At 36.4% G+C, this 18384-nt stretch overlaps 1 protein-coding gene across 1 annotated transcript in view; it reads right to left on the reverse strand.

The window, feature by feature from the left end:
• Positions 1-341: 341 nt before the first annotated feature.
• MSL2 (MSL complex subunit 2) overlaps positions 342-18384 on the reverse strand; it is a 32098-nt gene continuing 14055 nt past the window's right edge. Inside the window, exon 2 of the mRNA XM_040233138.1 lies at positions 342-4246. Coding sequence (XP_040089072.1) covers positions 2655-4246 — 1592 coding nt within the window. The 3' untranslated portion in view covers positions 342-2654. The remainder of the gene's footprint in view (positions 4247-18384) is intronic.

Consider the following 18384-nt stretch of genomic DNA (forward strand, 5'->3'; position numbering starts at 1 on the left):
AGATTAGTTCTAGAACTGTCAGCTGTAAAACTTCTGCTGCCTAAAGGTGAAAGATTATTGGTAATTACAAGGAATCAAAAAAAAAAAAATGAAGATGAGTCATATTAAATGCTGTTACTATTTTGGTGGTTTTAAATCCTATTGAAGTAAATCCAGTTACTTCAGTAATAATTTCTCAATTATCCATCATTAACCATTGGTCAGCATTCCTAAAAGTAATTCACCATATAAAGAAAAACAACATAAAAATCAAGGCACAGTAATTAATTACTCTTCCCCAAATGTATATAATACAGGCCATTCAAAGCATGCTATCCCAAATTCCTCAGTATTCTACAACATAGAATTAGAAAACTAACATTTATTGATAGATTTAAGGTGTAATACAGGTTTCCAAAAGTGTGGCAGTGAGAATACCAGCATAAAAAAGAGAAACTTGTGCTAAAAACAACCTGAATTCATCATTGGCAATATTACATAACAATCAAGGCCCTCACATATTAATGATTTTCACTTTGTCTATATTGCCAACCTCCCATGCATCAAAAAACACGAAACTAAGATTATCAAACTTGGGAAGCAATAAAGTACTCAAGGAATATTTAAGATCATAATATTAGGAAAGTTTGGGAGATTTGCAAAATATATTCTAATCATCCATGTGTACAATCTCATTATTTCTAGTCATTTTTGCAGTGATCATTAGTGAATAAAGAACAGATTTACAAGTTTATATAGCAGGGCATCTGCGTCCAACGTAAAACTGTTACAAACTTTAGGCAAATACATGTTTCATAAGACACTGCTAACACTCAGGAATTAAATAAAATTCCAAAACTTGGAAAGCAAATAAAGACAAGACAACTAAGAAGCATTTTCCACCATTTACTCTTGTTATCAAAAATAGTTCAACTCTTCTTGCAAAACAAAAACAAAATAGTACATACTGGACACATACATCACATTTTTCTTCCTATGGCTTTAGCCCACCCCCCCCCCACCAAAAGAGACAAAAAAAAAAAAAAAAAAAAAGCCCAACAACAACAAAAACAACTCTACCTGACCACATTCACAGAAAATGACACCAGGATACACTACAAAACAGAAGGAGGTGTCATCTGCTCTGTGTCCAAAGGTTTCTTCTCCATGTCTTGTACTAGGTGAGTAACCATCATTGAACATGCTGTGTGCCAAATCAAAACATAACTTCAGCATATGTCAGATCTCAGAAAAGATGGTGAACGTAGAACGTAGTAGAAACTGAAATTTTTCCAGCAGTATTTTTCTTTAAATAAGCACTGTCAAAGCAGCAACTCTTCTTTTAAATCATAAGGTCATTTCTTTACAACCTAGTCAGTCCTTGTTTTATTTGGGCTGTGTGTGCTCTTTCAAGCAACTGACTAGATTTCCCTTCAACAGAATGTTTGTGACTCACTTATCTCCCCCATAAAAATTACAGGGAAGACAAAGATTTAAACTGAAACATAGTTTGTGCTTTACATGCAAAAGAGTATTCTAAAGAAAATCCAACTAGCTTCAAACCTACCTAAATGCACAGGCTTCATAAAAAGGCATTTTTATTAGGCCTCTATAAAGAAGTCTCCACAACGAATAGCACCCTATTTTAAAAAAAAAAAAAAAAAAAGGAAAAGCATCTCCGAACTGAAGTCTGCAGCAAACTATTAGAGGAAACAAAAAATTACTTTGAAGTGGCCAGTGGCAATAAGTATAATGCATAAATCTGAGTAAGTTTTGGAGCATTATTCCAAAATTATTTTAAGTAAATCCCAATTTCTAAATAAAACATTTGTATATTTTTTTAAAATTGTCACATAGTCTAAATTCAATTACCTTCAGATTAAAACTACTCTTCTCCACTTCATTTATCTAATCAGAACATTGCTCAAAGTGAAGGAAAGATTTAGAGTTTTTCCCCTAGAAATGAGTCAGACTTAACTAAAAATGGGATTCAACTCGGCAGAGTTTTGTGGCATGAACGGCTAAACATCCACAGTCTGACAGAATTTCAGTTTGTTCACTTTTAAAAGACAGATTTTTTTCAACATTCTAATGAGGGGCAAATTTTCTTTCATAATACTGCTGATTTAAAAACTGCTACATACACCAGTAGCCAATTTTCATGATCAGAAATGGTATTATGTCAGTACAAAGGTTGAGCTGGACACATCAGCTTTTCAACAGGAGAAACATCAATGGTATCTGAATGTAGCACTGAGTCTCCTGAACAAACTAATGGCTACTTTTCCACAAAATAAGAGCACAATCCTTATGGACTGACTAGATACCACTTCCTTACATTTAATCATAAACTTTGATTATGCACAAAGCATGACCATAAACAATGAGGTTAATGTTATTTTCCTTGCCAAAGTTCATTTTGTATAAATCAGTTGCATCAGCATTTGTTCTCAAACTATGAGGTTCTGTAAGAACTAAGGACATATAGTTGTAGGGTTACTCCTCCATTATCTGCAAACTATTTCCCCGACACTAACACATATAACTTAGCAATGAAAACACTTGATACAAGTGATCTATATGCAGGAGCTCCGGCAAGTTAAACCAACAAAACCATAGCTGCCGTAAAACTGTAGCTATTTTCCTACCAGAGGTAGGTTTAAAGACCCACTGATTTAACAGTCGAATCTCATGTCTATAGCTTCATCCAAACTTTTATCATCATGTGTACTGGCAGCTAAAAACGTCGTTACTGGGGACCCTGTGACATTAATTACACTGGTGCTGGTACTAGCATTGCGCACAGCAATGCTAGTCACATTAATGCCCAAAGTGAGCCTGGTCTGCTCCAAAGCCTTTTCTGGCACAGCAAATGCCTCCAGCTTCTTCTCCCCATTGGCCATATAGGAGTTTTGGCAGCCACGACATATACAATCTAAGCAGGCTTTGCGGTTAGAGTAGCAAGGGCAGCGTTGGCCGCGGCATGTAAGAACACTTGGATTTTGAGTAGCACGCCCACATTTACACCCTTTCTTTTCCTGGGGCTTTTTATACACAGTCTTGGTAGGACTTCCTGGCATAAAATGATGACTGGGAATCTTTTCCTTTACTGTTTTGTCTTTTTTAAGAATACCTGGCTTGGTTTTAGAGTGAGATTTCTTGGATCCATGTTCATGACTCTTTTTCATGCTTTTAGTAGATAAAAGCACAGTTTTGCTGATTTTGGGTGTTGTGCCTCCATTGGGAACAGTTGCTATAGGCTGAAGAGAAATTTTGCTCTCCCGTTTCACTGTCACAGGAGCAGATGCCCCCAATGTTGGGCCTCGGATAATGGTAGAAATTGGAAGTGGTTGAACTTTCTCACTGTCGCTTTCTGACCTGGATCGTTTTCTATTCAGTTTTGCTACCTTCGGAGTTGCTGCTGTACACGATAACCCATGAAGTGCAGGACTGGTGGACATAAAAACATTATGGCTAAGAGATTGGGAAGAAAGCTGCAGAAACGGTCCATTGGATACAGTGGCTTCCAAGTTGGGCTGCAAATTAGGGCAACAAACTTCTGTGTTTGAAACAGTTTCTAAGCTGCGGAGTACTTCCTCAACACTCAGTAACAGAGAGTCACCAGGTTTTATATCTTCACTGAAACTGCAAATATCAATGCCTGTGGAACATAAGTCAGAGGCTACCGTGTCACAGACAGGTGGCAAACTGTCAGACAGATCTTCAGTTTTTATGTCAACAGTGTTACACACATCAATCGTATTTGAATGTTCGGGTGAAGGAATATTTATACCAAATCTATCTATTGAAAGCCCATTGTAAGTTGGCAAACCATTGATAACAGAACTGCCAATAGCAATGCTGAGGGTACTTTCAGATATTGGAGATAAACTAGCTTGAGGATCAGTTGTGGGTTCTGAGGTTGAAGGTAAGGGGGAATGTGTCAAACACAAAGTAAAGGATGAATCTGAGGGTTTTTCCGTCTCCTCACCAAACAAGGATCCATCATTAAGCAAAGCCAAAATATCAGAAGAACAGTCAACTGCTTCTATTATATCCCGTGCCAATGCAGTCTGTGTTATATATTCACATAGTTTTTTGTAGCAGTTCACTAGGATGCTTAACTGCTTGTTTTCCTCAAACTGCTCATAGTCTTTGCACCAGCTACATGAAGGTTTCATCATCATTTTCTTGCCTTTACAACTTTTGCAGACATAGTGTTGGCAGGTTGAGTTGGTGGGTGCAATAGGATCTTGTAGCAAATGTCCTAAGAGGGAAAAAGGAGGAAAGCAAAGATTTTAGTAAAATAAATTTATAATTTCATATACTGAAGTTGAGATTATAAGTAATCTATTAAAATTAAGATGGATTAAACTCACCAGACCAGATAACAGAACAATACAAAAAGCGTATCTTACAGGAAACAGAAAAATACTCAATAGCTCACTTCATTTCCATGCTATATTCCCCATTTCTTTATTTCAAACAATCCTCCTCTGTCTGTTTCTCCCCCAAAATGGTATATTCTGGTTCACTTTCTTACTCTCTTCTCCAAAGGCTATAAAGAGGTGGAGATCAGTCACTAAAAGTACAAACCAGGCTTATAACCCTTGGGACCTGGACCTACTGCAACAATTGTCTAGACACGGAAAAATATAAGAGCAAGAGTTAATCCCTATTCTTATTCTTACTCATTTCTCTTCCTTAAACTGAATGTTTTGTTTTATCCGAAAGATTCAGTTAGGTAATGACAAGCCAACTGTTTCCTGGAAATTTTTTGAGGCCTTGTGGATAGATAAACAAGGCCCCCAAAAAAGGTTAGTCCTTGCCTCATCAGACATTGTTTGAGGGTGTTCACTAATCATCAGTACAAAAGTGTCTTCACGAAAAAAGTGTAACTGCAAACCATGTAACTGTATATACTAATCATAAACTAGAAAAGAGATGACCAAAATATAGTTACGATGAAGAAGAACTATATTCATTTATTTAAAAAAAGGAAATACTACTAAATCCTTTTACAGAAGATCAAAATACAATAACAACAAAAAAGAACTACATTTAAATATAGCTTAAAAAAATAAAAGAATTTAATATTGAGCTCAAAATTTTCTGTCAGAATAGAAAATGACCATGGTCAAGTATCCCAAGTACAGCAATATAATATAAAAGTGAAAGTGGGGGGGTGGTGGAAGTGAAAGTGATTACTCAACTTGATATAACTCCTAAATTATAAACGACCTATACAAAATGAATAAGAAAGGGGAAAACAACTAGATCCAGTCCCTATCTCTACCCTTAGTCCCCAGAGAAACAACTGTTCACTGGTTTCCAATTCAGGACAAATAATAATGAACTCAAAGCAGCATTTGTTTTCTCATAAACATTGTATAATTTAAGACTGAGACAGAAGGTACTTCTGGTTATAGATGGTGAAATCAGCAAACCCTCTCCCTTAAAAGCAACTATAAACCTGAAAATTTTTGACAAAGAGTCATTTTCACAACCAAAGACATAAAACCATCTGAGAAGCATTTATGTGTGAAACCTGCTGAATCTCAGATGAGGACAGTGGGGATCTGTGGGGTTCTGCTCTGGGGCTCCCCAACCACCCAGCTCCATCAGTGTTTACCCTGTGAGAACAGGAAGCCACTAAGATGGAAGAGGATTCATTCAGGACACAAATACTAACTTAGAAGTAGTTCACAGACATAAATCTATGCTGAACGTCAGAAGCAGAAGAAAATGGAGGGAAAAAAACTGACTTTGGGTTGGGCAGTGTCAGATGTGTCATCAAATGCACAAAAAGAAAAAAACTGTAAACTGTGAACAGTTTTTGAACACATATTCAAAAAATAAAAATACTTGTGCTTCAGAAGTCACCATTAAGAAAACAAGAAGATAATCCACAGATTGATGAGAAAAAAATATTTGCAAACCATACATCTGATAAAGAACTTATACCATATTTTAAAAACTTCATATAAATCAATAAGACAATTCAATTTAAAAATCAAAATTTGAATAAACATCTCACTAAATAAAACATGAATATTTAATAAGCATATAAAAATATGCCGAAAATATTATTAAGACTATGACATACTGCTATACACCTACTAGTATGGATAAACTCAAAATGACAGATAATATCAAGAGTTGACCAAAATGTGGAGAAATCAGAACACTTCTGTATCACTGGTAAGAATATAAAATGATAAATCACACTGGGAAACAGTCTGATAGTTTCTTTAAAAGTTAAACATACACTTATAAAGCAGCAATTTTACTCCTAGGAGCCTACTCAAAAACAAATGACATACATCCATATAAAGAGATGTTTGTGAATAGGAATGAACCCAGGTCTCCCACACTGCAGGCAGATTCTTTACCAGCTAAGTCACAAGGAAAGCCCAAGAATACTGGAGTGGATAACCTATCCCTTCTCCAGGGGATCTTCCCGACCCAGGAATCAAACCGGGGTCTCCTGCATCGCAGGCAGATTTTTTACCAACTGAGCTATCAGGAAAGCCCATTATTCATAATAGACAAAAACAATCCAAGTGTCCATCAACTAGAGAAAAAACAAAATGTGATATATTCATACAAAAGAATAATGCTTAGCATTTATGAGAACTATTGGTACATGCCACATCATGATGAACTTCAGAAATATTACGTTAAGTGAAAGAAGGCAGATGCAAAAGCATACATTGTTGTATTATCCCATTTATATAATGGCTTCCCTGAAGACCCAAAGGGCTTCCCTGATGGCTCAGAAGGTAAAGAATCTGCCTGCAATGCAGGAGACACAAGAGATGCTGACACAAGAGATGCTGCTTCGATCCCCGGGTCAGGAAGATTCCCCTGGAGAAGGAAATAGTAACCCACTTCAGTATTCTTGCCTGGAAAACCCCCCAGACAGAGGAGCCTGGTGGGCTACAGTCCAAAGGGTTGCAAAGAGTCAGACATGACTGAGTGACTAAGCACAACAATTACATAAAATGTCTAGAAATGACAGGAAAGCAGAAATAGTGGTTGCCCAGGTCTAGGGGCAGAAGCAGGAGTTAATTTTAAGTAGGCTCAATGGAACTTTTGGGGTGATTAAAATGTTCTAACATCATTTCGTGGTGATGGCTGCAACAGCACTTTAAAAAATAAATAAAAACACCTTATGGGAAGGCCTCTGTAGTTACAGAGTCCAACCTGCTTTCCATCCAATGCAGGAATCCTTTAAGGTACCCTTGACTTAATCTAAAGAAAAGTATAGAAAATATGAATAGAGAGAGATGTGTACACACTTAAAAGGATAAAGCGTAAAGGTAAAAAATAAAATATGTTACCCTCTTGAGAAGGGGAGACTGAACAAAGTGAAATGACCTGGGATAGCACTAGTCTACGGGGGAGCCTGCTGAAGTGACTTAGCAGCAGCAGCATTCTGGGTTTAAACTGTTTTGTAACTTTTAACTTGCAAATCATGTAAATATTTTACATAATTATATAAATTTAAAGGAAACTCCTATATATCAAAAGCAAAACAAGTAACTGTAATTTATCAAATTGATGGTATAACCATTTCAGTTAACTATTTCAAATATTAAACTTTAATCCTTATATCCTTGTTTTGTTTTCAGAAATTATATCTGTTGCTGGTAGTGTTGATAGTTACCATAAAATGATAGTGTCTAATTGTGGGATAAAGTAAATGTTGATGTCCTTGAAAATCCTGATTTTTTTAGTAAGAAGGAGGAAAATGTCATAAGATATGAAAGTTAAAATTAAAAACTCGGTAGTCCTGAATTTCAACTGGATCAATATGAACTTAAGTTTTTATCTCAGACATACATATTTCCTAGCACTATACACTGAAAAGGCATGGAAACAGGAACCAACCATAGCAGCAATGAACTCAGTTAATAATGCTGAAAAACAACTTTCTGTTCAAAGGGATCAGGGCAAATGCTGGATTCTAAATATGTGACATAAATTAGAAGAGGTAAATTTTGATTACCTTATGCTAGGAATTTCACAAGAAAACTATCAAAGATCAGGATAATGTTTAAAGAGACTCAGGAGCAAACCTGAAGAGACTTCCAGTGACCAAAGATGAGAAAATCTGAGCATGCATAAATGCAATGGAATATAAAAGCACACCTAAAAAAGTTCACATCTCTAGAGTTCATTTTTTTTTAAAGGGAGAAAATCAGTTTCAGGATGCTAGTGAACCTGCTCATTAAGTTTGGAAACTGGTAAATAAAGAGAAAAAGCTTCCCCAGCGGCTCCGCAGTACAAGAATCCGCCTGCAATACAGGAGACTCAGGTTCGATCCCTGAGTCGGGAAGATCTCCTAGAGAAGGGGGCTAAACAAGAGCAACAACAAAGAGCAAGAAGCAAGTGTTTATTCTGACTTATCTATATATGAGCTAAACCACTAAATAACCAAACCATAGATGAGAAGTTTCACTTTATAGGAATAATATAACTAATGTAAGAATGACATAATTTGAGTATCATTTTAAGGGCTCCCCTGGTGGGTCAGAGGTAAAGAATCCACCTGCTAATGCAGGAGATGCAGGTTCGATCCCTGGGTTGGAATGATCCCCTGGAAAAGGAAATGGGAACCCACTTCAGTATTCCTGCCTGAAAAATCCCATGGACAGAGAAGCCTGTAGGCTACAGTCTATGAGGTCACAAGAGTCGGACACAACTTAGCAACTCAACAATGATTTGCAAATTGTACAAGCTAAGTGAAAAGTAAGGATTATCTCTTGCCCTCATTCCATCACTGATTTTCTTTTCACCAGTCATGTTAATCATGAGCTACCCAGCACCTTTAAAGGACTTACCCTCTACACATCGTTTGTGTTCTTTGATGAGGTTTTAGACTATGCCTAATCCTGAGAACTGAAAATGGGCTAGAAAACACAAAAACTATCATTTATTAATTCATAATTCTACCACCACTGAGTTCTTAAGAACTTCCGGCATGTAGACACGTATTACCTATTGGATTGCCCAACCATTCCTCAACGAAGATATCTGAAATTTTCATCTACTATTGAAGAAGCCTATTGGCAAACTTGTTTCATGCACTCAGTTAAGTATCCTAATACTCAAAAGCTTCCCAGAGGGTTCTCTTTACACTTCAGGAGGAAGGCAGCTCCAATGTTACAAGGAAGGAAGAAAAAATTCAAGAGCTTCCTAGAACCAAATGTTAACCATATACTTACTATATGTCCCTAAGGAAACTCCTCCCTGCAAAATTAAGAAATATCAAATAACACTTTTTAAATGGTAAAAATACATCTTGCCCTAGAAAGTAAAATGGAGGGGCAATTTGCATTAAGAGGAAGTGTGTCACTTACTGGTAGACCGTACCATAAAAACTGGGAAGTATTTGGGAAGAGGTTTAACTTGCTTAACTTACATCCAGTTTCATACTCGTGCACAAAAAGACTTGCTCAAAAATACACATCTTCAGACCTTAACAATTGATTGTTCATGACAAAAGGTTTTCTCACTGCACTGACTTCAATTCTTAATCAGCAATATATCAAAGGAATTACCTTCCTTTACATAATGCAAGTTGTCCTGTAACTAAATGATGTGCCCTAATACTAAATGATGCTACATTGACCCTAAAAATGATAAAGATTAAATTTCATTTTTACTCCTCACGGTAATGAAAGTAACTAATTCCTTTTTTACTCTCCCTCTCCTTAACTTTTCCCATCCCCAAGTAAGATACCTGCAATCTGAGACTTAAGATTTAGTTTTAGATTACCCTAATAGTCCTTCTGGGTATTTCTGAGAATACATAACTATTGGCAGGTAATTTACTAAGATATTCAATACCAGAATTTTTTAATGCTTTTAAATTTGTGAAACTCTTTATTATAGTAGTTTCAAAGGCAGAGAGTAATAAAATTAGCCTTCAAATACCTATCATACAGATTCAATAATTATCTAGATTATACCACATTTGGTTCATCTACATCCTTCAATCTTTAAGTATTTCAAAGCAAATTTCAGCAAGTCTCATCTCTATATAACAGTATAAAAATCACTACAAAGTACATTTCCTTAAGTAATCAGAATGTTATTACCACATCTAACAAAATTAATTATTTAAATAAATGTAATAAAATGTAAACCAAATTTAGGTTTAACTTAAGGGAAAACATTTTAAAAACCTAGAAGAGGGCTTTAATTCTGGCATTAAAAAAAAATTTCAGAAGTAGTATTTTCTCAGTAAACATATTTATGGCTTTGGGAGTAGTCATAAAATGTTCCTTTTATTAAACAGATTCAACATAGATCATTCAAATCACTACTTTTGCAATATTAATATACCAAAGCTAAGATCTGTTGCCATGCCCTACCTCTACCAAGAATCACTGCCAGCATCAAGAGTAACAAATCAGGCTAAGTTTGAGAAAAAGGCCCACAGCACCAAAATAAATATAGCAAACTATACATCTAGGTCTCAAATCAGCTTGCCCCTTTCTCTGTACAAGGAACAGGCACAACTCCTTAGTATAAGCAAGCAAGGTATGATTAGTCTTGGCAAACTCTTCTAAATTCATAAGTGATACCAAGTTTGAACAAAGCCAGTGGTAATTAATTTACTTCAGAATACCATTGGTAAAAGTGTACCATACTATAAAAGTTACTTTCCTTTTTGTTCCATCCCAAAACATGTTCTAATAATGAATTTTTTTTTTCTGGTGGCTCAGATGGTAAAGTATCTGCCTGCAATGCCATGTTCAATCCCTGGGTCGGGAAGATCCTCTGGAAAGGGAACGGCAGCCCACTCCAGTATTCTTGCCTGGAGAATTCTACAAACAGAGGAGCCTGGCAGGCTATAGTCCACAGGGTCACAAAGAGTTGGACACAACTGAGCAACTAACACACACACACACACAAATTAATAATTTTTTTCCATCCTTTCATTACATTATTATGTGACAACATTTACCTCAATATTTCTCACAAACATGAAAAACCGACAGATGTTAAATCCTTCAAAGCTGACAAATCTGTTACAAATCAAAAGTTTTTAAAGTTCATCAAGTGTTGGAAATCAAGTTCCTAGACACTCAAACTCTTGGGTGAGACATTAGAGTATGGAAACTTTATCAGGCAAGGAAGGAAGGGGCAGAAGAACAAATTAGGGCAGGATCTATCACAGCAAAGGCCTCAGACCAACCCCACAGCTCTCAAGCTGAGATGGCTCTTCGAGGATGTCCTGGCAAGATACTGTCTTTGGATGCAAGATACTCCAAGAAAGGGAAGGTGAGTGCGGGTGAGTGTCTCTCTTCAGCCAGTAGCAATTCCCAGGGAGGTCTGACCACTCCAGTAACACTCCCAGTAACTAAGAAAATGAAATCCTTCAGTCCTAAAGTGGGGATTTGGGTAGTGTATACATGACAACCACTACAATTAGTAATTTTAGCTGTCCCAATCTGATGAATTTTGAGTTTAAAAAAAAATTTATGACTTCTGCCTTTAAAAATGACTAGCCCATTTCTTAAAGTTATAAAGTGACTAAATATCTAAGATCTAACTCCAAAATTGATCCTCCAATGATGCTAAAATTCTACGGCAAGATCTATAGTGTATCAGAAGTTTTACATTTGAATACCACTGTTGAAAGGATAGAGATATTAACAGTTCTATTTTGTATAATGAAATTTTCTATAAAAGTTTCAAAATAAAACTCAATGAAAGCTTGCATATTTTCACTTGCCCCAATTTTTTCATGATTTCAAACTTACCAGCTTTACATATTTAAATATTCTCCCTCTCTCCCCACTGCCCATCCTACCCACACCCACTCCAAACAATATACTGCCTTAGTTGGACCTTCATCATTTCTCATCCTGAATACTGCAAGGGTTCTCTATAGCATATCTTCCTGACTTAACTTCACCCACTTCCATCAGTCCATTTTTCATACTACCAGCAAGTGATGTTTCTAAAACACAAATCTGATGATCTTTCTTCTTTACAAAATACTTTACAAAGGAACAACTAAAAACACCTTCAAGCAACCTTTAAAACCCAAAGTCTTTGGAATGACATATGGCCTTTCAGAATCTAGCCCCTACTCACCTTTTTCCAAAAAATTTTGTACCAGTAAGCTTTCTCCACAAACTCCATACTCTATTCTCACCTGGCCATTTCAAAACAAGCAATGCTTGCTTACTCATTCCTCTGTGATTTGCTCTTCCTATAAAGACTTTCTTCATTCCTTTAAGAAGTAACTCGATTATGACCTCCAAGAGGAATCTTTCCTTAATTGCTGCCCCTCAGTTTGTTTAAAAAGGAGTTTGCACATCCTATTATAGCACTTATCACATTATACTGTCACCATTCACTAGGTCTCACTTACTCAAGGCCAGAAACTTATTTATCTCTGTATCTTTAAGCCAGTGTTGGCACATAAGCCAGCACCTAATAAATGTTCAATGAATGAATCATAAAAAGCACATTAGAGTTGGGAATGACCTTGGAAATCAACTTGTTCCACAGTCTCATTTTAACCAAGATGGACTTCTATACAATTACATAGCTAGTTACTAGCAAAGAGAAATAGAAGCTTAGTCTATTGATTCCCAATCTTAGTATTCTTTCTACTTAACAGGTAGCATCCATACACCTGCTATTAAATCCATGGCATCCACCGAGACAATTTTTGTTTTCACTTATCAAAAAGAGTAATTACTGAAATTGGGCCATAGCAGAATCAACGACCACAAGATATAAAACCTTTTGAGGGAATGAGATACAAGACAGGAACGGGTACTGGCAGTAAGAACAGTGAATGAGGCAGGAAGAGTGAAACAAAGAGGAGAATGGATGACCAATAATAGTTTTGTGAGGGTGAGGAAATCTTTACTGCATAGAAACTGGAGCTACAAGAGTCCTGCCTGGATTCTCTTATACACCAAGCTCTATTTTTAAAGTTAATCTTAAATGTTTTAAGTGAGCATACATGATAATATAAAGCATTGTATTATCTCCTCTGTGAGGACAGCCCAACACAAAAACCCCAGACTACACATCAGTCTATGAATTTACAGCATGAGAAATCTTAACTAAAGACTATGTGTATATATATTAAATGTTCTATGTACATAACACTAAGTATATAAAATAAGTAAATATGTACATATTAAACTCTTATGATTAGGATGAGCTGGGTTTTATAAGCAATGTCACTTTCTTAAGTATTATAATTCATCTATAAAAGTAAAGCTTTATAGTAGCATTGAATTGATGCTAATGGACCCCAGTATAGACAAACACCCTATTCTTCCTGTGGTGTGAGAATAACTATGCTGACTTTTGATTTACATCCATTCAGCCTAGATTCAATCTCCAACAGCAGTATCAAGGCACATATAAAGACTCGGAGAGTTCTCAGTCTTAGCATCATCCTGAGAAACCTCCACACCATGCAAGTTAAGTGGAGGAAGAAGAAATGTGCAGGCTAAAGCGCAAAAGAAAGATGAGGCAGAGGCCAATTGAACTTGTACACCCACAGAAGCAAAAAACAAGGGAAACAATGGGCCAAGGACACTCATATAAACTGTTGGACTGCATGCCTACTATCTAGAACTTGTCTCAATGTATCTGGAACACTATGGCCATTCTAATCGCCTAGAGCATCTTTCAGAGACCCACCTTGCTTGTAACAAAGCAGTCCCTTTGGGTCCTTTGCCCCGGACCTGAGACATTCTGGACTAGTTCTGTACTCAGTTGTGGCTAGATGTAACTTTTAGAAAATAAATCATCTCTTTTACTGTCTCAGCTGAAGAGAAAAAAAAAAAAAAAAAGACTGGGAAAATATACTTCTCCTACTGATGTCAATAACCTTTGCATAATCAATCAAAGGTCAATAATCTTTGCATAATTCAACCTACTGATCTAAGTATCCCCATTCTTCACCTCTTCCAATGAAGAATTAATTGTTTAGGCTATCTTCAATTAAAAAAAAATTCCTCTTTCCTTAATCACTTAAATAGTAACTTCTAAGGCCCAGCTCTGTGCCAAGCACTGTGCATTTAATAAAGAATACTTGGATCTTTCTACATCACTGAATTACAGCACCAAAATTACACCCCAAAATTAAAGACGTAAAGTATGTTTTGAAAAGATCTCCTAGATACATAACACATGGGAATAATAATCTGGATTCAACTAAGAACAAAAATTACAATACCATAAAAAGATCCTATATATCACTTAGCAAATAAATGGGCACAGATGAATTAATTTTTAGACAATTTAAACTGTTGTTTTTAAAACTTGTTACTAGTCTTATAAAACCTGTGCCCAATATAACTTTTTCAAACATATGTTGAAGTCTAAACCTCTTACAAATCTTTTCATTAGGCAAAATTCATGAGTGCTACTATGAAGAATAATAAGCACAAATCAAAGAGAAATGAATGAGATTAGAGAACCCTCTTAAGACAGCTTCATTTTCGTCTTGGCAGAGCTTGCTTATCCAGGTCTGTTTTCCTTCTTTAAATTTTTGATTAAGCAGCGCTTAAAACATGTTCCTTTAAAGTTTTCCATAAATTTATTTTAGTAGTAAACTGAAAAGCAAATTACTAAAATAAATTTATGCAAAACTTAAAGGAACATGTTTTAAGCGCTGCTTAATCAAGACAAAAATGGAGCTGTCTTAACAGGGTTCTCTAATCTCATTCATTTCTCTTTGACTAAAAAGCAGATTCAGAGAAGGCAATGACACCCCATTCCAGTACTCTTGCCTGGAAAATCCCATGGACGGAGGAGTCTGGTAGGCTGTATGTAGTCCATGGGGTCGCTAAGAGTCAGACATGACTGAGTGACTTCCCTTTCACTTTTCACTTTCATGCATTGGAGAAGGAAATGGCAACCCACTCCAATGTTCTTGCCTGGAGAATCCCAGGGACAGAGGAGACTGGTGGGCCACTGTCTATGGGGTCGCACAGAGTTGAACACGACTGAAGCGACTTAGCAGCAGCAGCAGCAAAAAGCAAATTAAGAAAAAAAGCAAATACTTGCCTCAAAAAGTCAACAAATCCAAACAAATTAAAATTTCAAGGAAATTATTAGTTGATTAATTAAACATTCAAGTAGCTATGTCCCAAACCACCATTAGCCCCTGATCATGTAGATTTTACAGACCTGTAAACTTTTCTTTAAAATATCTAGCACAAATATCCATAATTTCACAGTATGATAGAAAAGGTGCATCTTAAAATCAGGGAGTATGATGATAGATAGACATCAATCACTAAAAATGGTGACACAGACAGATGTATTTTGACTGCTTGATCAAGTAATTAAAGTTCATTACATCACTTTAAATAACTAAGCACTACTTTACTGACAGACCAGTGACAACTAAGCATGTACACCAGGGGAGTGGCAGTGGGGGGAGGGTGGTTAAAAAAAAAAAGACACAAAATCTGTTTCCAGTTTTGGAAAAAAGGATTACAACTAGTCTGCTGAGTAATGAAAAATGCAGATCAACTGTTAAATACTGCAATTTTAAAAGTATGAATGCTACTCAAGCCAATCTGTTTACTGAACATCTGAATAATTAAACTTTAGAGCTTCTTTAACTTTTATGTCTTTAGTCAATGTAAAACTATGAAAAATATTTCCTGATACTCTTGGTGATGTTAGTAGTTGATACAAGCCAAGTAGGCTTCCCCAGTCAACTACCATTATAAACTAAAAGACCAAACACCATAAATTATTAAATGGATGATATATAAACCACAGCATAGTCATAAACTCAAGTCATACCTCATTTCACATTCTAGGAAGAAATTAAAAGAATGCCAGACACCATTTATCTTATAATTATGTAGGGGAGACTTTTATAGAGTGTTTTGTGGTTATAGAGCACTTCTGTAATATTGTTATTTTCATAGTTTAGCAAAGCCATGATGATCTCTCATTAAATTACTAGCAGTAAGATAAAGCAGGCTAGTCAGGCACAACTGATTCAAGCAGCTACAACCAAACATTAACTGAATAAATCAATATAAAGCTAGATCCAAATTTCCCAAACTGGTGTTTCATTATACCAGAATGCAGTAATAGGTTTGCTTTAATACCCTCCTGGAAAGGTATCCCAAAATCTACAGTAGTGTCTTAAAACTGAAAACTGTCAAGAATCTGGCTCACTTAATATTGTTGTTTAGTCACATCCAATTCTTTATGACCCCATGGACTGTAGCCTGCCAAGCTCCTCTTGGAAAACCATGGGATTTCCCTGACAAGAATACTGGAGTGGGTTGCCATTTCCTTCTCTAAGAAATGGATCTTTCCAACCCAAGAATCAAACCCACATCTTCTGCGTCTCCTGCACTGGCAGGTGGATTCTTTACCACTGAGCCACCAGGGAAGCCCTTGCTTAATTTGGCATTACTTAAATTTATTGGCACAAACATATTTTTTAAAGTATACCTATAAAACCTCACATAAGGAGAATTCAAAGACAGCAGTACTCTTATTCAGAGATTAGTATTGGAATTATGTAGATGGCCTTCTCCAGATTGACTCCAAGACTGCCCAGGAATATGTATTTTGAATAAGCTTCCTAACAAATTCTGATCCACAACCAGGATTAAAGATACTTTACCTTTTTTGCCTTGATGCCATCTTTCAACCTGGACAATTTTCTCATCAGTTAAGAAATGTGATTAAATGGTTTCAAAAAAGAAAATTTTAAAATCAGAGTATTATCAAAGATTATACTATGAGTTCATTTTAATAAAACATACAAATTTTGACTTCCCATTAACAAGGACTACATCTTGCTTTATTTAAATTATGTAAGAAAATGCATTTTGGCAATGTATCTTGTTTTATTTTTGGCCCATACCACACAACATGTGGGTTCTTAGTTCCCCAACCTGCACCCTGCAGTGGAAGCTCAATAGAAGCACAGCGTCCTAATCACTGGACTGCCAGGGACATCCCCCCAATATCTATTTTTAAATGACTTGTTTGTAGACTCACAAATGTTAAAAAAAAAAAATAGGCTAAAATTTAACACATTATGCAAGGACAAAACTGTAAATGTGACTTGGTATTTGGAATTCATCTTTCACTAGAAAAATTTTTGTGTTCTGTTACTAAATGATAAAGTGTTTGGTATTTACAAACACTTCAAGTAACACAGCAAGCATAGTCTTTATTCTCTAAAAATAAAAGGCCAAATATATATATATCCTGGAGTAGGAAATGGCAACCCACTCCAGTATTCTCGCCTGGAGAATCCCATGGACAGAGGAGCCTGGCAGGCTACAGTCCCTGGGGGTGCAAAGAGTCGGACACAACTGAAGCGACTGAGAATATATACACGTATATATCACTATTTTTTCTTGCTAATATTTCTTTTTGGATAATTACCTCTACTCTGTTAATATACAGGATATTAACAGAACACAGACAATTTACAGAAAGGGGCAATAATAATCATGAGCCAGATACTTAAAATCATCAGTGTTTTTGTGTTCCTTGTTACCTAAGATTTCAGTAGCAACAAATTTTCTTAATGTTTCTTGTCCCTAACCAATGGTCCATTGAGTGGATATACAAAGAACTAAAAAAACTAAAACAATATTCAGTTCAGTTCAGTCGCTCAGTCCTGTCCGACTCTTTGTGACCCCATGAATCGCAGCACACCAGGCCTCTCTGTCCATCACCATCTCCCGGAGTCCACTCAGATTCACGTCCATCGAGTCCGTGATGCCCTCCAGCCATCTCATCCTCGGTCGTCCCCTTGTCCTCCTGCCCTCAATCCCTCCCAGCATCAGAGTCTTTTCCAATGAGTCAACTCTTCGCATGAGGTGGCCAAAAACAATATTACTAAGAATAAATAAGACATTAACACATGATAAGTAGTAGAATATCCAACATCCACTGGATCATCGAAAAAGCAAGAAAAGTTCCAGAAAAATATCTACTTCTGCTTTATTGACGATGCCAAAGCCTTTGATGGTGTGGAGCACAACAAACTCTGGAAAATTCTTAGAGATGGGAATACCAGACCACCTGACCTGCCTCTTGAGAAACCTGTATGCAGGTCAGGAAGCAAAAGTGAGAACTGGACATGGAACAGACTGGTTCCAAACAGGGAAAAAGAGTGTGCCAAAGCTGTATATTGTCACCCTACTTATTTAACTTATATGCAGAATATGAGAAATGCTGGGCTGGATGAAGCACAAGCTGGAATCAAGATTGCTGGGAGAAATATCAATAACCTCAGATAGGGAGACGACACCACCCTTATGACAGAAAGCAAAGAACTAAAGAGCCTCTTGATGAAAGTTAAAGAGGAGAGTGAAAAAGTTGGCTTAAAACTCAACAGTCAGAAAACTAAGATCATGG

The sequence above is a fragment of the Oryx dammah genome, unplaced genomic scaffold (genome assembly GCF_014754425.2).
Source record: "Oryx dammah isolate SB20612 unplaced genomic scaffold, SCBI_Odam_1.1 HiC_scaffold_2, whole genome shotgun sequence".
NCBI lineage: Eukaryota > Metazoa > Chordata > Mammalia > Artiodactyla > Bovidae > Oryx > Oryx dammah.